The 19,716-nt window shown below is 36.2% G+C and overlaps 2 protein-coding genes and 1 long non-coding RNA gene across 3 annotated transcripts; 1 reads left to right on the top strand and 2 right to left on the bottom strand.

Annotated features, from left to right (window-relative positions):
• Nucleotides 1-847: 847 nt before the first annotated feature.
• On the top strand, nt 848-6,831 carry LOC122138933. The gene is made up of 3 exons (XR_006155919.1): nt 848-985; nt 2,695-2,877; nt 6,696-6,831. It is a non-coding gene; the product is annotated as an uncharacterized LOC122138933 (long non-coding RNA).
• slc1a8a (solute carrier family 1 member 8a) lies at nt 984-15,872 on the bottom strand. Its single transcript, XM_042734475.1, has 11 exons — nt 12,625-15,872; nt 10,707-10,786; nt 10,387-10,602; nt 9,188-9,230; nt 8,119-8,326; nt 7,929-8,028; nt 6,714-6,947; nt 3,748-3,942; nt 2,725-2,859; nt 2,460-2,556; nt 984-1,333 (listed from the first exon to the last, which is right to left on the bottom strand). Exons 1-11 carry the CDS (start codon nt 12,877-12,879, stop codon nt 1,169-1,171), a joined length of 1,728 nt encoding a protein of 575 aa, XP_042590409.1. The 5' UTR covers nt 12,880-15,872; the 3' UTR covers nt 984-1,168.
• On the bottom strand, nt 15,872-18,261 carry LOC109080133 (zinc transporter ZIP3). Its single transcript, XM_042734481.1, has 2 exons — nt 18,092-18,261; nt 15,872-17,351 (listed from the first exon to the last, which is right to left on the bottom strand). Exons 1-2 carry the CDS (start codon nt 18,113-18,115, stop codon nt 16,635-16,637), a joined length of 741 nt encoding a protein of 246 aa, XP_042590415.1. The 5' UTR covers nt 18,116-18,261; the 3' UTR covers nt 15,872-16,634.
• Between the last annotated feature and the right edge of the window lie 1,455 nt (nt 18,262-19,716).

The raw sequence follows: 19,716 nt of genomic DNA, 5'->3' as shown, positions 1-19,716 counted from the left end.
AATCTTTTGACATTTGCATTGGAAAACGACAAAAATGCTAAGGATGAACATCACTTTTTGCAGTGTGATCAGAAGCTGCAGTTAAGTTATTTTCATATTTAAGCAAAAAGTAATGGAGATCTGTTGGAAGGTGTACTGTGTTTTCAAAATGGAATGTATTGCATATAGTCTCCTTTTAAGACACTTACATTTACAGACCATATGTTTTATATTACCATTCATTTTTTTTACTTGGTCTTAAAAAGGTCTTTAAAAGTCTTAAACTTACCTTTAAAAACTGCAGAAGCCCTGAAATACTGTGAAAAAAAAAAATCATACAAAAAGTATGTTGAAAGTTAAAGGCAATTAAGTGTAAAGGCTTTAATAATTGGGTCAGCTGTGTTTGGAACATGGTCATGTGTCTGTTTTGTCACCACTGAATTAGTTTCGTTGGTCATAACCTCCGAATGGCTAATTTGTCATTAATGTTCTTTGGGCTGATCATCCTGAGCTCTTAAACCTGAAGCAAGCAGCTCTATCTAATTTCTAATCTAGTTTTCTCTGAAACCAAATCCGATGTTAACCATCTGTCCTCACTTTCATGGCGTTTCTGATAACATCACCGCGAAAACAGATTACAACCATGTTTGTATTTTTTATTTTTATTACGAACGTTGCAAGTTCATTACACAAAAATACAATAATGCAGATGTAAAAAAAACACAAGAAATATTTGCAAATCAGTCACCCATTTGGTTGCACGTGATGCCAGATAATTGGCTTTTGACTGTGCATTTTAACATCACTCAGGTTCCTTCCCCATTACCTTTAGGAAGTTGTTGAATGATGTCACTGCAAATCTTGATCATGTTTTTACCGTAACATCAGCCTGAACCTGAATGGCAAAATTCCTGAATGCATGCCAGCATGCAATAACTGCTGTACCTCCAGCACCAGAGGCGACAAAAGCAGAGGGGAAAAAACAACTTATTTTTGGCCTGTCCTTGTAAGTAGAAGCATTTCCCTTGGATAGGGAAAGGACCGCTGCCTAAATGTATTCGGCTGTACAAAACAGCCAATATTAGTCCATTTTAGAAACAGAAGAACCAGAAAAAGTGTCCGTTCAGTACTTCTTTATGGCACAGTGGTAGAAAGGAGGTTCGTGGATGTAAGGCAATCGTCTGGTGACTCAGACCTGACATATATTGTAGTAGACTGTGGGTCGTTCAATAACTGTGTCCCCAACCACCTCGAATATACAGTCCTTCCCGGCCAGCAGCGGTACTTCAGTTAAAGGCACATTCTCCATGTTTTGAGCCGTCTGGTTGTCCTGTGCAGCTCCATTTGCTTTCGCCTGACAAAAAAAAAAAGGGGGGGGGGGTTGGCATATAGCACTGTTAAACTTGTGGTGTTTAAATATGAACTAAAGTTTCAACAATGATTCTAAAAAGGCCTTTAACTTTAAAATTTCTAGTTTAAAATTATTACAATTTATTCGGTGTTCATGTTGGTTTTGGGAGGGGAGGTGGGGGTATTTTCAAGGTTAAGATTTATTTTTTTAATAAGCATTAGAAATAATTCATTAAGATTTTAGGGGCAACGTGAAAATTTTGTGCTGTCTTGATCTAATATTATAGGAATCTGGAGTCATTTACTGTTCTTTATGCACTGTTTATGTGCTTTACATATATATATATATATATATATATATATATATATATATATATATATATATATATATAATCTGAAAGCTGAAGTTTTCTATTGATGTATGGTTTGTTAGGATAGGACAATATGGCTGAGATTTCTTTAACTTTTTAAAAATCTGGAATCAAAGGGTGCAAAAAAAAATCTAAATATTGAGAAAATCGCCTTTAAATTAAGTTTTTAGCAAAGCATAATACTAATCAAAAATTTATGGTAGGAAATTTACAAAATATCTTCATGGAATGTGATCTTTATGTAATATCCTAATGATCTTTGGCATAATAAAAAAATATTATGCAATGTCTTACAATGTCTTTTTGGCTATTGCTTCACATATACCAGTGCTACTTATGACTGCTTTTGTGCTCCAGTTTTGTTCAAATAGTTTTCCACTAAATAAGTCGATTTTTTATTTCATTTTTTCAGGAAGTGCAAGATTCTTTTTTTCATTATTATGATATCAGGACAGATATTTTCACTTTATGTCCCTTAAAAATATCAAAATAAATATAAATTCAGAAATTAAAAGCATACATCATTACAAACATTCTCAGCAAGTTATTAGATTTACATTTGAGCCCTGGGAATCCAACCTATGATCTTGGCGTTGTGAGAACCGTGCTCTACTGTTTAAGCTACAGAAAGCTTATACGTATGAACTTTGTTTTGAATGTATTTTTAAATCAATTCATAGACACAGAAGAGAAAAAAAATGAGTGTCATGTCATTGACCCAAATACTATAAACAGAAGAGAAAACAGATGTTAGCTTACCGCTCTGTCAGGTGGGAAGTCTTTTTGACACAAGTGTCCAATGATTCCAGCTGCCAGAGCATCTCCCAGCACGTTGATCATTGTTCGAAAGCGATCTCTATGTACCAGAAGGAGTACAAGACTCACTATTTCCCTCATGCATTGTTTTAGTATTTACTCTTTTTAGCATTTACTATTTATTAATTTAGATGATCCATTGATTACAGCTGATTACATGTGTTTTTTTCTTTTCCAGCAGATAAAAATGGCAGTTATCTCAACTTACAAGATCCAATCAATGGCCACAATCAGCGTGATGTCATCCGCTGGCAATCCGACAGATGTCAGCACTATCACCATGGTTACAAGGCCTGCCTGAGGGATTCCAGCGGCACCTATGCTGGCAGCGGTCGCCGTTATACTGCAGGAAATCAGAACAGTAAGATTATTATGATTTTATCGATTCCTGATAGATCTGATCATGCTATGAGTTGATCTAGTTTCTATTATGATATCACATTATTTAATTTAAAGATGGTTAAAAATGCATGCATAACATTTGCTGAAATGACATATTTACTGTAAGTATTAAATATGAAAAACATTTTTTTAAAAATCTGTAAAATATAGATGCCAACTTCTTGATTCTGTAATTGTTATAGCATTTTTCACAAATAAATTGTTAAAAATATTAATATAAAGGAAGTATTCTGTAACCAACAGTGCACTCAGTAATCTAGTAAATTTGTGCACAATGGGAATAATATTTATTACAAATATTCACAGTTTGATTTTACATAAAGAACACCATGAATGTGACACAAATATTAAAGTGGCAAACTGGATAAAGTGCTGAATGTAAGGATGTAAAGTCACAGAGACAGACCGTTAAACACAGTAACGTTTTTATGCAGTCTACAAATCCAAATTTCAGAGGATCTCTGAACTGAATTTGACAAAGTTTACAAGGTTAGTGAAATTAAACGTTTGTTAGATATTCAAAGACTTGTTTAATCTGTTGAATGCTGCCTATGGATGAGAAAGTATTATAACATTTGTCTTTCTGTTACTATTTATAGAAAAGCAAATGCTATTACTTTTTGTATACCCTTTACAAACATTGTTTAAAAGTTCTGTGTAATAATTAATAAGACAAAAATGTTAAACAGAAACTAATGAAGATGGGGAACAGGACTTCTGTGCACACAGGTGCAAGCGTTCTCCGCACTGTCAAAGTAAAAGTCTCGATATTTCAGTCAACCACTAAACCTGACTATATTTGGTTACATCTTTGGCTATTTGCAAGTACCTTATGGTGACCAACTGTCCGAAATCCAGTTCGTACTCATTGACCTGGGCAATGAAAATAGCAGCGACTGCTTCATACAGCGCCGTTCCATCCATGTTAATGGTGGCTCCCACTGGCAGCACAAACCTGGCAATCTGCCTGTCCACTCGGCAGTTCTCCAGCAAACATTTCATTGTAATGGGCAGCGTTGCTGAACTGTGAAAAAGAGAGAATATCTCTCGTTTACAAGGTCAGGAGGTCAACGCATGTTTCTACTTAATTTTTAATGGGGTTAGGACAAGCCATCGCAGAATCCAGTCATGAAAACATAATTTACTATATAATGCGGAATGTCTCGGAATTTGCTACATTTTGGATGGATAAATCAAAAGTAGGTCAGCACACAAATCAAAATGTGGTCTTTGAAATCAAGACTAGTGTCTGTGAATATTAAGCCACAAAAAGACTATATAAATATGAATCCTGCATGTTCTGCGTGTCTCTGTGTGAATGGCGCAAAAGCATTTCGTTTAATTTTCTACACATATACTGAAGTGCATGTGACGCTCGCAGTGTTTCCAGCCTCTGCTGCCTCAATATATGAGGATATGAACACATGAACATGATCTCTAGACCACTTCAGGAGCATTTTACCATTTCATTTAAGAAAAACATTGTCACTACAAACAGAAACTTAGGTCTTCACAGCAACCCGTCAAAATAAAAGTTGGGGTTAACTTGAAGAAACTGTGACAGAAATTACTTAAAGGGTCACTCCACCCTAAAATAAATATTTTGTCATTAATCACAAAAATATTTACCAGAATTTACCTTGCAGAAAAATGTAAATACACAGTATTTCTGAAAAAAATTATAAATAAAATAATACTACATTAATATATATATATTTTTTTTATCAAATCAGTTAATTGAAAATGCTTTTGATTATTACAATTTAATGAAATCAGTAAAATTGAATCCAGAAAAGAAATGGACAACACAGAGTTTGGTAAAATAAAACTGAATTTGAGAAGAAAAATAAAACATTTCATTTTTTTAACTTTTAATAAATTGCCTTTAAATTGTGTAAATTTCATGATTAATTAGACATGCTTTTGGATTAAAATATATACATACAGGTCCTTCTCAAAAAATTAGCATATTGTGAAAAAGTTCATTATTTTCCATAATGTAATGATAAAAAATTAAACTTTCATATATTTTAGATTCATTGCACACCAACTGAAATATTTCAGGTCTTTTATTGTTTTAATACTGATGATTTTGGCATACAGCTCATGAAAACCCAAAATCCCTATCTCAAAAAATTAGCATATCATGAAAAGGTTCTCTAAACGAGCTATTAACCTAATCATCTGAATCAACTAATTAACTCTAAACACCTGCAAAAGATTCCTGAGGCTTTTAAAAACTCACAGCCTGGTTCATTACTCAAAACCGCAATCATGGGTAAGACTGCCGACCTGACTGCTGTCCAGAAGGCCATCACTGACACCCTCAAGCGAGAGGGTAAGACACAGAAAGAAATTTCTGAACGAATAGGCTGTTCCCAGAGTGCTGTATCAAGGCACCTCAGTGGAAAGTCTGTGGGAAGGAAAAAGTGTGGCAAAAAACGCTGCACAACAAGAAGAGGTGACCGGACCCTGAGGAAGATTGTGGAGAAGGACCGATTCCAGACCTTGGGGGACCTGCGGAAGCAGTGGACTGAGTCTGGAGTAGAAACATCCAGAGCCACCGTGCACAGGCATGTGCTTTTGAACCAGAAACAGCGGCAGAAGCGCCTGACCTGGGCTACAGAGAAGCAGCACTGGACTGTTGCTCAGTGGTCCAAAGTACTTTTTTTTTCGGATGAAAGCAAATTTTGCATGTCATTCGGAAATCAAGGTGCCAGAGTCTGGAGGAAGACTGGGGAGAAGGAAATGCCAAAATGCCTGAAGTCCAGTGTCAAGTACCCACAGTCAGTGATGGTCTGGGGTGCCATGTCAGCTGCTGGTGTTGGTCCACTGTGTTTTATCAAGGGCAGGGTCAATGCAGCTAGCTATCAGGAGATTTTGGAGCACTTCATGCTTCCATCTGCTGAAAAGCTTTATGGAGATGAAGATTTCGTTTTTCAGCACGACCTGGCACCTGCTCACAGTGCCAAAACCACTGGTAAATGGTTTACTGACCATGGTATTACTGTGCTCAATTGGCCTGCCAACTCTCCTGACCTGAACCCCATAGAGAATCTGTGGGATATTGTGAAGAGAAAGTTGAGAGACGCAAGACCCAACACTCTGGATGAACTTAAGGCTGCTATCGAAACATCCTGGGCCTCCATAACACCTCAGCAGTGCCACAGGCTGATTGCCTCCATGCCACGCCACATTGAAGCAGTCATTTCTGCAAAAGGATTCCCGACCAAGTATTGAGTGCATAACTGAACATAATTATTTGAAGGTTGACTTTTTTTGTATTAAAAACACTTTTCTTTTATTGGTAGGATGAAATATGCTAATTTTTTGAGATAGGAATTTTGGGTTTTCATGAGCTGTATGCCAAAATCATCAGTATTAAAACAATAAAAGACCTGAAATATTTCAGTTGGTGTACAATGAATCTAAAATATATGAAAGTTTAATTTTTATCATTACATTATGGAAAATAATGAACTTTTTCACAATATGCTAATTTTTTAAGAAGGACCTGTATACATACACACTCACACACACACACACACACACACACACACACACACACACACACATATATATATATATATATATATATATATATATATATATATATATATATATATATATAATAACCATTAAAAACAGAGTATAGAAAAATTAAAACTGAAAAAAAAAAGGTTTCCAGAAAAATTAAAAAAAAATATAAATAATTACATTTGGGGAAAAAAAGAACACGGAACTTGAGAAAAAATAAAAATAAAACTGCTTTCATAGGGGCCTAGTTCTTCATACCTGGATGATGTGGCGAGAGCGATGACCATGGCTTGCAGAAGCCCTCTGATGTATGTGAAAGGATTTTTCCATGTCAGAATGAAATAGAAGAATGGAAGCAAGATGAGGCCGTGCACAAACAGGCCTGCCATGACCGTCATCCCATACCAGCCCAGCTTCTTCCCAAGTGTGGAGGGATCACTCATGTCCAGGATTTTGCCAGCCACTAGGAAGATGATCCCAAAGGGAAAATACCTGTTGAAAAATACAGAGAAGCTGGTCGGAATTACTCATATGATTCTCAAAATGTGATGACTTTATCTTCAACAGTCAACAAGAAAAATTTGCCACATTGTCATTATTTACTAACGTTTAAGTTTACTAAACTTTTTAAGAATTTAAATTTTTGGATGAACTATGACTAACTATTAAACGCAACATGACAACTCAACCCATTTAACTTCTTTAATGTGATACATTTTGAGTAGAGAAAATCCAAAAAATGCAAGAGGGTACTTTTTGTCCACTGAGAATTGGAAAAACAAAAAGGTATTAATTAAAACAGATTTATTATTATTATTATTATTTAGTTTTTATTACAAAACATTTTGTTCTTTGAATAACATGCAGTGTTTAATTGTTCACATTAAGAGAAAGTATATGTGTTAAGGGAGTAAATAGGGTCCATTTTGAAATCAGTCAATGATTTAAAGTCAAATATAGAAATTGTGTGCCCTGAATATTTAGGCCTAAAAAAGCTTTACGTTGCATATAAAATTGTCATCTGTTTATATGTGTTATCCAAATAGATGGAAATTGTATGCAATTTAAATGGGATAAATCTTCAAATTAGGCCTTAATATTTTGTGAAGTGTGTGACAGCCCCATACTAGCCAGCATCATGGAGAAGTGTGAGACAGCTCTTAAGCGCAGGTGATCCATAATCCCTGCATGTGCCGAACGACAGTGTGGCTTTAACACACCTTCACGCTGGCAGCCGTTATGCACGTGCCTGCTGCATGCTGGAAACTTTCACTCAGATCCTCAGCTAATGGTATCTGAGCCCTCAAGCTTCTCAATGGCCAATCCTGGCCAAGTATTGTGTAAAAACAACTTCCTGATCTTAATTTCAACAACAAACAGTCTTTGTATGGAACTGCTCCTTTAAAAACCCTCAACTGTATGATTGTTTTGATTGCCAGATGTCTGAGTATGAATGAGTGCTTTCTCTCTTACCATACAGCCGCATTAATAATCTTCATCACACACTCATTGATGCACTGGCAAACATTCACCAGAGGAGCTCCCCGTTCGCCCATTTTACCAAGCAAGAGACCTAAAATGAAAAGCCCTTCATTATAGTTCCACATTTGAACGTGATATCACTTAGTGGAGATGCTTCATTAGGTGAAGGCAGATGTTTTACCCATCGTGGCTGAGAAAATAACAATGCCGAGTACGTTCATCTGAGGACTGCTGTCTGGACGGGTCTTGTACTCGAATTCTGGAGGTGGCGTTAGTTCCAACTGCACCGTCCGACCCTTTGGATTGTCTTCATCAGGCATCAGGTAGACAAAATTTGGGCGTCCTGTGCTTACTGGTGTTTTCATGATTGGAATAATGTCTGTCTTGTACTGAAACAACAAAATATAGTAGGTTTTACGTTTTCTTTGCTTGTACAAACCTTGTTGTTACAACCAATGTTGTAAGTATTCTAGGTGGTTATGAAGGGAATTATAATTGTTATGCGGATGCACACAGGCCCAAGTCCATAAAGCCCAAATCTCTATGATATACTGATCCTACGGTGCAAATCTAATGGATTTTATCATCCACCAGGTGAAAGTCCACAATAAGCTTCATGATTTGAGGGATCGTCTGAGGATGCATATATTTATCCACAAAATAGTTTACCCATATTATAATGAAAGGGAGAAAGTGCAGTGTAAAAGAGTTGCATCAGTTGGGTTCCGAAAGTAAAAACTCTACAGAGAAATTGATTTTTAACTACAACTGGTAAATCTTTAAGGACAGACCTGTTGGAAGCTCTGAGGCTATTAATCGATTACATATACTTTTGTTGAAGCCATTCATTCACATTAACTTATTTTTAAAATAATCATATCTAATAGCTGAATTTGTGGTGAAAAACTACAGCTGTGAGCAAAGAGCGCCAAAATGTAACCAAAGAGCGCCAAAACAGGGAGCAAACCCCACCAAAAGTGTTCTTTAGCCCCACCCACTCCCATGAAGTACCGCAAAAGAGTAATCAGGTCCACTATGAGAACAGTTAAATATTTGTGTGTAGATAGATAGCATTCATTTAAATAACATATACTTCAAATCAACAACAGAATTAAACATTCCATATATGGCTGCCGAGTGAACTGACTTGCCTTGGAAGGGACTTTAGTATTATTCATGCTCATTGTACAAAAGCATTAAATTTTTAAGCTCACTTAACAGCTGTCATCTTAAGGTGTCTGTTTACTCACCTGCTGAAATGTGGCTTCAATGAGATTGGAGGGGATCATATTCCTGAGGATGGAAATGAAGTATATTAATTGTGTCTTTATGAATATATAGTACACCACATTTATAGTTTATATGATGTGACGTACACCCTGCAGATTTGAACACTTAAGGTTAGCTATTCTCAAATATAGCTGCACAAGACTCTGTGTTTATGGGCAGAGGGGAGTGGGAGGGTCCTGCACTTCTTACTTGGCGCTTTGTGCAGATTACTAAAAATACCCTAATCACTGCTTTAATAGGATTGCACTGTATGGGATGGCTTAAAATCCCCAGACATGGACAACTATTCCAATATATGTCAGTTATAGTGTCAATGAGACACATTTCTTATCTTTTATGAACATGTCAATTAAAATGAGGAGAAATTTAACTGAAAAGTTTATTGTTTTTAATAGTAAAAGGCTGATATTAAGGAAGGGAAGTTCACCTAAAAATTAAAATACTATAAACATTTGCTCAACCTCATACCATTCAGCATGTTTTTCTTCTGTGTAAATTGTGTCAAATGTGATTTTTGTTTTATGTACCACAAACTCATAATATATTCTTCTGAAGCAATACAGTAGCTTGTGTGAAGAACATACTGTTGAAGTTCATTAAGACTGATTTTGTGAACCGGATCAACTGATTAACTGAAAAGATCTAACTCAAAAACAATTCACAGTCACAAATCATGAACATGCTAAAGAAAACTAGGGTGAATTTGATTGGGTTCCTCACACAAAGCCATCAAATGGCTTCAGAAAGAATATATACTATGCACAAATCATTAAAACACCTTTTAGGATACATTTGTGCTTTTTTGTTAAATTTTTGAAGCCTGAATGCTCTGGTCCCCATGCTTTGTAATTGCATGGAAAAACAATCTCTTTCTGTGTCACAGAAAAAAAAAAGTCATAAAGGTGAGAATTTGAGAATAGAACTGTCATGTTTGGGTGAACTTTTCCATTTATTTTCCAAATAGTAGGCTACATATTCCTGGATCAGCAGTCCTGAAACAATTGAACCATAAATGACCCTTAAAATCTGATGGAAAAAGGTTGAGAAGGTGCATTTAACCCCATATCTAGGTCTACTCCTAAAATCTGCTTGGCTGATATGAATATTAGTTCAGGAACTACAAGGGTGCTGTTGCTACAATGTTTTTAGACAGTCATACCTGACCAGATCCAGCAGGGCATCTGCAGATGTTATGACTTGTCCACCTCCCAGTCTGCTGCTCTCCATGTGTGTCCCATAGCCAGGTTTGATGATGAGAACGAGTACAATGCCAACCACTACTGCGATGAACGTGGTCCAAAGGTAGTAAGTGACCGTTAGCACCCCCATCCTGCAGCAGGCCTTCGACTCCATAGATGACAGTCCAGACATTAAACTACAGGCAGACAGTAAGAGTTGATATCTTCATACACTCTTTATGTAGGATAAATGCTTTTTGTTTTAATAAAACATGAAGATGAGAATGAGTCAAATCTTCACCTGGAGGTAATTAGGGGAAGAATCAACATTTTAAGTATCCGCATGAGCAGCTCACCAGGGAAGGAGAAATAGATTTTTGCCTGGTTACACAGAGAAAAAAGAAAAAAAAAAAAAACACAAAAAGAGCTTTTCAGACAATTTTGCACAATTTCAAAATTTCACATAGTGTAGTAAAAACATCAACAACAAAAAGAGCTAATGTTTAGAATATGGTAACAGGCATTAAACGTCATCTAGTTCTACCACGTGTTACATTTTGTCATATTTAGTTTGGAATGGTTACAAATTTTAATGTTGCTGAAATAACTCTATGTTACACTTATTTAATCAAATGTAAAACAGTAAAAAAGCAGTAATATTGTAAAAATTTATAAATATTGTCAAATCAGCATGATTTCTGAAGGATTTTAAATTGTAATAACATTTTACAATTTTATGGCTTTTACTGTCACACACACTCACACACATCCAGTAATTTCTCTACCAATACCGAGCCAATTATTCAGAATTCTGATGCCAATACAGATAGTATGGTTTTCTTAAGGAACAAAAATACCTTTCATTTGGTTACATTAATATAAAATTAGAGGTTAAAATTAAACTAACATCAGAGCCCAAACTATTCTACTCAACTGCTATTAATTTTCAGATATAATAATCACACTCAAACTCCGTTTCACATATGATTTTTACATAAACCCATCTCTAGTATTTTTATAACTAATAACCAACTGTGAACACTGGATAACACATGCAAGATAAATGCAATGTCAAGTGACATTTATCAAAAGCTGTTTTAATGATGTCTTTCTGCTGTGGAAACACTGATCGACTGATTACACGAGAGCTGACACATTTCAGCGAGTTGTACTGTTTTTTCCAACATACCTTCTGATGTTCGTTCATGTTTATTTCAGGCTATTACTTGAAGGGGCTACATTTAAGAGTGTCAAAATGGCATGTATTGTTTGAACTTAGCCTTAGACTTGATTCGTTTCTTATCAGAAGTAACAAAGCACCAACCAACCTGTGATTACTGAATGGGAGGAGAACAAATAACCTTTGGTGAAGGCTAAAAACCACGGTAAACCTGGCGTGAGGTACGAGTGATTCATAGGGTCAAATAGAACCTGCGCTTTTTTAAGTGAGATTGCATTAATGCTTTACTAGATAATGATTTTATCAACCGATACTGATTATCGGCCGATACATCAGTGAATCCCTAATATAAAGAGCACACTTCTCCTCTTGCCAGAATTTAATATTTGTTCTTAAAAGCATATGCTATTAAAATTATGATTAGCCTGTATTAAAGTATAGGTAATAGTAGCCTACTGATGCTTGCGACTATAATGTAACTGGGTAGGATGAATTTGCTTTCTGAGAGAAGCCCATCTAAGCTAATTCCCCGAACTGTTGTCATTTGCTGTTCAGCAGGGTCAGGCGTCAAGCGTCAAGCGCGGTGAGACAGTCTCTCACGTCAACCTGAATTTGTCTCGGTTTACCTGCTGTCTGTCTGGGATTAGATCACTGAGCACAGATGTCCTTAAGCACTTCCTAACATTCAAACTTACACGCCTCATTTCATCACAACAAAAACCAACAATATTGTTCTCAGTTTTATCTTTGAAATCATAATAGTAAACATTATTGAAAGAAGTGACACTTTCTTTTCACACAGCATGGGTCGCACTTTGATGACACGTTTTCTGTCCCCTTTTGATAAAAAAAACAATAATAAAATGTAGAAAACTATGCATTATGTGGATGTTTGAGGTGCATCCATGAAGATGCATCACTAACAACTTTACAACAATTACAACTTGTACATGTTTGCTTAATTTCTTCTTTCTGTGCATTTTCATTGACATGTCCAGAGTCATTTATTTCTCTAAAATCCCAGTTTAATTAGCCTTACCTGTGTGGAGAGGTCTAGACCCCTCAGCATGAAGCCCAGAACGCATCCTGTGATCACGGCTAGAACCGAGAGCGTCAGCAGCCCGTTTTGCCTCATGTAGTCCTTCACATACTCTCTGACACCGACCGAGAACGTGCTTGCCATGAAGTCCTTCATTCTCTCCAGCGGGGTTTTAGCAGGTCCCGCCGGAGAGAAGAAGACGGCAGGCTCGGGAGGTGCCTCCTCAGCATCTGTGGGTATCAGTAGCTCCTCCATGGGTGAGACGCTGTGAGTAACGCAGGAGGGCAAAGCGTAACCTCTTCTAAAGAGGGATTAAGCCTTCATGCATCCATCCAGCATCTCAAGACCACGGTTGGGAGAAATAATGAGGGTAAGAGGATTAGGATGCAGTAATAAAATCTAACACTTCCCTGTTGACAGAGGCTCTGTGCCATACTTCTGGATTTTTGGCATGAAGGGATGTCAGATAACCCTCACTTTTTGTGTTCCGTAGCAAAGGGTAAGATAGTAGTGCATTGTGCTGTTCGCGAACCTAATCCATAGTGAGGACAGGTAATAGATCTCTGTCTCTAAAGCCACAAGGATAATCAGCACGTGCCTTCACATGATCTCTTTACGACTGTCCTTTATGCACAGGCTCAATTAAATGATTTTTTTTGGACAATAAGTACATTAATCGTATTCAGTTAAGTTCAGTATTCTTGATACAGCCTGCATTTTACAGACTCTTTGACTTTCACACTGCATTCAAAGTACGCATTTTTTTTAGTTCATGCATTCCCTGGGAACTGAACCCATGACCTTTGCTAGCGTTTTTTTTTTTAGCAATTCTGAGTTTATTTCATAATCCTGACTTTGTTCCTCAGAATTCTCAGTTTATATCTTGCAATTCTTACTTTATTCTCATAATTATCCTTTTAAATCTTACAATTCCGTTCCCGATTTTGTTATTTAATATGTAATATCAATGAAATATCCACAGTATATCAGGTTAGCTGTCTTTGCCATGTGTAAAATCTTGCATTGAACCGTTGTAAACAAGGCCAGGTTTTCTGGACACAGAAAGCTAGTTAATGAAACCTTGGATTTAACAGTAATCCAATCCAGCCATAATACTGACATGACAAAAAGCAGTTTCACGTGATAATGGTGTGTAATCAGACAGTGCTAATGGGTCTGATGGGTCAGGACCTGTGCGAGTCAGATTGTGGCACACTCCAGGATCAAGGAGAAGACTGATTACATGGTGATCTGGAACACTTCCAACTAGGCTGTAACTATTCAGACAGTAAATAAGAGAATCCAAAATCAGATTACCAGGAGAATCACTTTATTAAATTAAAAATTAAAGCCGATCAATAATTACATTAAATCCATTACTACTACTACTACTACTACTACTATAGATTGACAGATAGATCTTAGATCCAGTCTCCACATCAGGAATATTGGATCTAACCCCAGATGCCAGATCCTGTCTGAAAATATCTGGTATACCAAAACCTGCTGATAGTAGGTTTTGTCCAGTGCCCAAAATCAGTGTTTCACTACCCAAAGCTGTATTAACAGTCTTCTCTCAGCAGGCCCAGGAAACAAGGGGGAGCAGAAAGCAGATGATGTAGCGATGGTAAAATAATACAGAATAATCTTAGTTACATTCATTTTGATGCTCAGTCCAACCAGTGTTATTACCACAAGCAATATCAATGGAAAATGACTGCTTCACAACAATGTCCAGAGACATTAAACGATCGACCTTAAACGAAGACCTTTTCTTATCTTTAACCTGTTTGCAAAGAAAACACGACAAAACAGATTAAACAGTAAAGTGAAATAATATATGAATATCATATATTAAGAATATATGATTATTATAAATAATTAAACAGAATAATAAAATAATCAAACGGTAAATGATTAAAAATAAATTGAAAAAAAAAAAAAGTAAAACAACACAAATATAGTTGTTTGATACGTATCTACCCCACAAACATAAACATACCCATCATGTAGCATATACACGCCAAAGTCCATTTTTGCATTTCAGTACCACAAGTTTTCGTTTTTATTTGGTGTACTATTTATACGCACTTTCATGAGATCGGGTTAGAATGCAACATACACAGGTTGCTATAAAGTGTCTTTTAGATCATTTAAGACTATAGCTATTAGCTACTTTTCTTCATCTTCAGCTTAATTTGTTGAAACTGCCCAGAAATACTTAAACAAAAAAAAGACTAAGAATCTCCCGGATAGGCTTGAAACAATATAACCATAAAGGTACATAAAGCTGTAAAAGACACAAAAATGCAGGAATACAAAAAAGATTGTTCAAATACAAGCAATTCAATATTAAGTTTTAATTTCCTGAGGCTCACTCTGGGGAATATCAATATATGCCATTTTCATAAGGCGACACATAAGCTTGTAAGTGGGATTTATAAATTCTGCATTTCTCTTCTTTTACTTATTTATAAGGCAAAATATTCATCACACTCAAAATGAGGCTAGCAGCCAAAATCATGACAAAATAGATCAAATATAGCTTTAAAGTAACAATGGACAATCTGAATTAAGCATAAAACTATAATATAACAGCAGATCAAATAGTGAACCACCAAAACCAGCTTGCTCAAATACATTCACCTAAAAAATTCCCTGTTCTGCTTCAAAACACCATCTGTCTGTCAGCTCACAACCAAAACTGTCTCTGATCAGGACTATTTTCCCCCAGTGAAACTTCTCAAGTAACTGAAACAACTAGCAGTTCGACTGAATTCTGAGCATTTAACTACATTACATGTAATGTGAATCTAAAACTGGAACTGCAACACAATGTTCTCACTAAAATGTTTAACCTTCACATCCTACATGCGCATTCAGCTAATAGTATCTACAAGCAAATCCTTCAAAACAGTCATTGTAATATTGGTAAATATTGACTATGTATGATATTTACATAAAGTACGAGTACAAATAATGATAGGAGTGGAACTACTGGCTACACACTGTCTCTTAACCTGAAATTCATCAGAAGATTTGAGTCAGACATAAAAGGGTAGAAGTCAAAATCATAACATTAAAGGCTATTTTCCAAATGGGGTCCAGGGGCCTGCAAGTGGTTCGCAGAAAATGTGATAAAAAAAATTTCATGTAAGATGTTAATTAAAGGGACAATTCACCCAAAAATGAAAATCACCCTGTGATTTACTCACCATCAAGCCATCCTGGGTGTAGATGACTTTCTTTTCTTTCAGGTGAATACAATCAGAGTTATATTAAAAATTGTCATGGCCCTTCCAAGCTTTATAATGGCAGTGAATAGTGGTCAAACTTTTGAACCAAAATAAAGTGCATCCATCCATCATAAACAATACTCCACATATACACCTTAGGATGGTTTGAGGGTGAGTAATTCATAGGGTAACTTTCATTTTTGGGTGAACTCTCCCCTTTAACACACTATTTTTTATGTATTTATTTATTTACCAAATATGATATTATGATTTCCTAATTATTTATAAGATGAAATTCATCTTTATTTCTAGTTTATTTCTAGTTGCAGCTGTTTTAAACAGTAAGGGATTAAAAAATAGATTTAAAATTTTAGATTTTAATTTTATATTAAATATCAAATTAGATACAAAGTAAAAATTGTAATTTTTGGCATAGTACAATGACAGCATTAAAGTTAGTTATTTAATTTTTGGAAACATTTTGTCTGTACAATATGACACTTAATATATTAATCACACGTTAATGATCATATATGATATATATAGTGAGAGAGAGAGGTCATTACAGCTGTTTTTGTAAATATAAATAATATAAATAACATATAATCTTCATATTTTGTGGTCATTGGCGTCAAAAAGTTTGAAAACATAAGCTCTATAAAATATGAAAAGTTATACAGTAGATTTACAGAAACCATTGGTTATAATGTTTGACAGATAGTGCTCTAGAAGAGCAGTACACAGTTTTATAAAATGTTACATTTTGAACCCCTTTTACAATGTGGTGAAGATGAGCCCTGCTAGTACACTGTAGCCCAGTGCAAGAAACAGCACCTTCAGTAGCCTGTCGTGCTTATCCTCCAGCTCTCGAGAGAGGATCTCAAAGAACGTGACGAAGAGGAACGTGCTGGCTGCCAGGCCCTGGAGCACTACAGATAAAATACTTTCCGCCAGGTGCTGGACCGTCTGAATACCCATTCCAATCCCGATGCCCAGAGGAATCATTAGGCTCACTGTTACGGCCAGTTTACCGGCATCCCGTGGAGATGCCCCCAGAGCCAAGGCTGCCAGCGTCTCGTGGATGGCCACCCCAATGAAGAGCGTTCCGAGTTCAGCCCCCTCTTTCTGAAGGCCCAAAGCGAGACCCTCAAAGACAGAGTGAGCGGACAGCGCTAGCACCAGGCTAGCTAATCTCAACGGCCCAGCATGTGTCAGCTCTGTAGGGTGGAAGTGTCCGTGGTGATGGGAATGGTACTGGTGGTCTCTGGAACCTCGGGCGGGAGCGATGAATGGAGCATCATTCTCAGAGTCACTCCCCGCTGCCGAGACACCAGCATTAAACGTCTCCAGGTCGATAAACGAGGGCTTCTCCTTGCGGAAAGTAAGCACGGCCTGTTCCACAAATACTGTGAGGAAAAACCCAATCATCATCATCGTCTCTGCCAGAGGGTAGTGATTGGTGGGTTTTAACGTTTCCAGAACACTGTCAACCTGAAAGCAAAAAGGTAAGAAGTCAGAATCTAATTATTTTCTATTTTATAGAAACTAATAATAAAATAATAGTTAAAAAGATCTATTTATAAATAGAACAGTAAATAAATAAAAAATACTGAAGTATAATACAAAATAGTATATGATATAGTGAAAATATGAATGCCATACTCAAGTAGGAAAAAACACTTCAATATTATTTAGAGGAGAAAATGCAGTTTGACGCAGATGCTAATATTATACGAGTAGGAAATCCTGACAGTTTGTAGTGTAAAACAACAAGATCTTTATAACAACAGACTACTTGCATTAAATGCACATAAATATCAATATCGCTCGATAATGTGTATTAATAAGACGGTTTTTAAATTCTCAGTTTTACAGTTAAAGCACTGTAGTTTTTAATGTGGGGCAAAACATAATACAGTGCAATACAATGATGATCGAGTGATACTCACATTTTCATATGATATCTCTAAAAAATAATGTATGGATAATCAAGTTAATCAACCTAAGTCTCACAAACCTAAGTTTGCAAGATGTGTAAACAGCATGGCGGATGTGCTACATTCAAATTTCATTCATACCACCCACATCCATATTATATTTAACATACTTTTTAACAGTCATGAAGCAAGTTCAGATTCAAATGTGGCTTTGGAACAACCTGACAGTGATAAATAATGTTATTTTTGAGTGAACCTTTTCTTTAAAGACCAAAACCGTGCTTGATGACATACCTTTGCTCTAACTGAAAGAAGCATTGAAGCAGGTGGCCAGGAATACACCTCCTCCAAAACAGTTGCTTAAAGCAACCACTCTTCTGTACCTCGTGATTTTATCATACTCCGCGTGCATCATCCGCACAGGAATAAGGATGCCCCCTAACATCAGGGCAAACACCCCCAGCAGGCAAAGGATTTTGGCTACAGCTATCTCCATACTTAGGAGATGGGCTGTGATCCCACTTCAGCAAAGCATGTGTATCTGAAAAAATAAAAAATACTAAAGCCAAAGGCACTTTTCTTCAGTCCGAGTGATCAGGTCATGGACAGCATCCCTGAAGAATGTTTTAGAAACGTCAGTCCAAAGTGTTTCATTATTATCGTGATTAATATATGAGAAACATCCTAATTTAAGCAACTTCAAATCAGATTAAGTGCTACAACTGTTGTCAGGCATGTAGGGTAAATAAATTCACATCTGACAACCAATTTCTGAGGCGTTTTAATATTTGTAAGGTCGGTGTACAGATTAGCATGATAACTTTGAGCTGCTAGCTGTCAGAGTAGAAATGAGCCTTTATATTGTACATGTATTTTTTTAACGTTAACATTAAAAACAGTTTATATTAAGACGTGCAAACCTATTGTTTCACGAATTTCTATTCAAACTGGAGTCAATGGCTGCAGCTCTACACTCATATGCTAAGCTAACGGACACTGCATGCTTCTGATGCTTCATCAAACAGTGAAGCGTAAGCAGATAATAATTCATGTACTTATGCATGAAATGAAGCGTTATACCCGTGTTTGTGCCGACACTTCTTGCTGCTGAAAGCTGCAACGCCTGTTCAAGGGCTGGGCGGATCGATCCTAATATCAATACCAACGTTGGTAACGTTTTGGATCGATACTAGTCTGATGAGATCGATACTTCAGGTTAAGTTTCTCTCCTCTACATTTAATACATTAATACATTCAACAAAGAGTAGACATCTGAGGGTGTAACGTATATGCCGCTTTTTTCACGTCTCATATGCAAACATTGCTGCCCCCCATGTTTTTCCTTTTAAAAACATCAATTTAAATGATCAATTACACTTTCAACATTAACAATAGCTAATGTTTATATTACTAAAATATTATATTCACCTTCAAGCTACGTGGATATTATTTGCCTTTCTAAGAGGGGCCAAGAACATGAAAACAATGTGCCGTTTCATATTAAGCATTTTCCTTCCATAGAAGAGTTTCAAAGCAAAAACTTAACGTGGCTCAACACATTAAAAGTAACATTAAAAGACAAAACTCAGTGTGCACCTTATTAATGTTGCAAACTAGATATACAAGTATGCAGATGGCAAGAATTTAAAAAGCAATGCTCAAAGTATTCACATTATGCATTTTCCTCTCCTAGCAAACCATTTTAAGAAAAGTTTACCATAAGTGGCTTATTAGATGAAGACAGTGATATGAAAAGGCCAAATTCGGTTAAAATATTAACTATGTATGTACAGGTAAGCAGATGAACATATTTCAACATTGCAGGTTTGTAGAATATTCTATTTGAGTTAGCATATACTTTCTGACAAATCTCACTGGTTGCAAGCAATAAGTGGTTGGGAAACATGAAACTTCAGCTG

This window comes from Cyprinus carpio, chromosome B11 (genome assembly GCF_018340385.1).
Source record: "Cyprinus carpio isolate SPL01 chromosome B11, ASM1834038v1, whole genome shotgun sequence".
NCBI classification, from domain to species: domain Eukaryota; kingdom Metazoa; phylum Chordata; class Actinopteri; order Cypriniformes; family Cyprinidae; genus Cyprinus; species Cyprinus carpio.
Note: the sequence above shows the minus strand (reverse complement) of the source record. Positions and strands in the feature narration are given on the sequence as shown.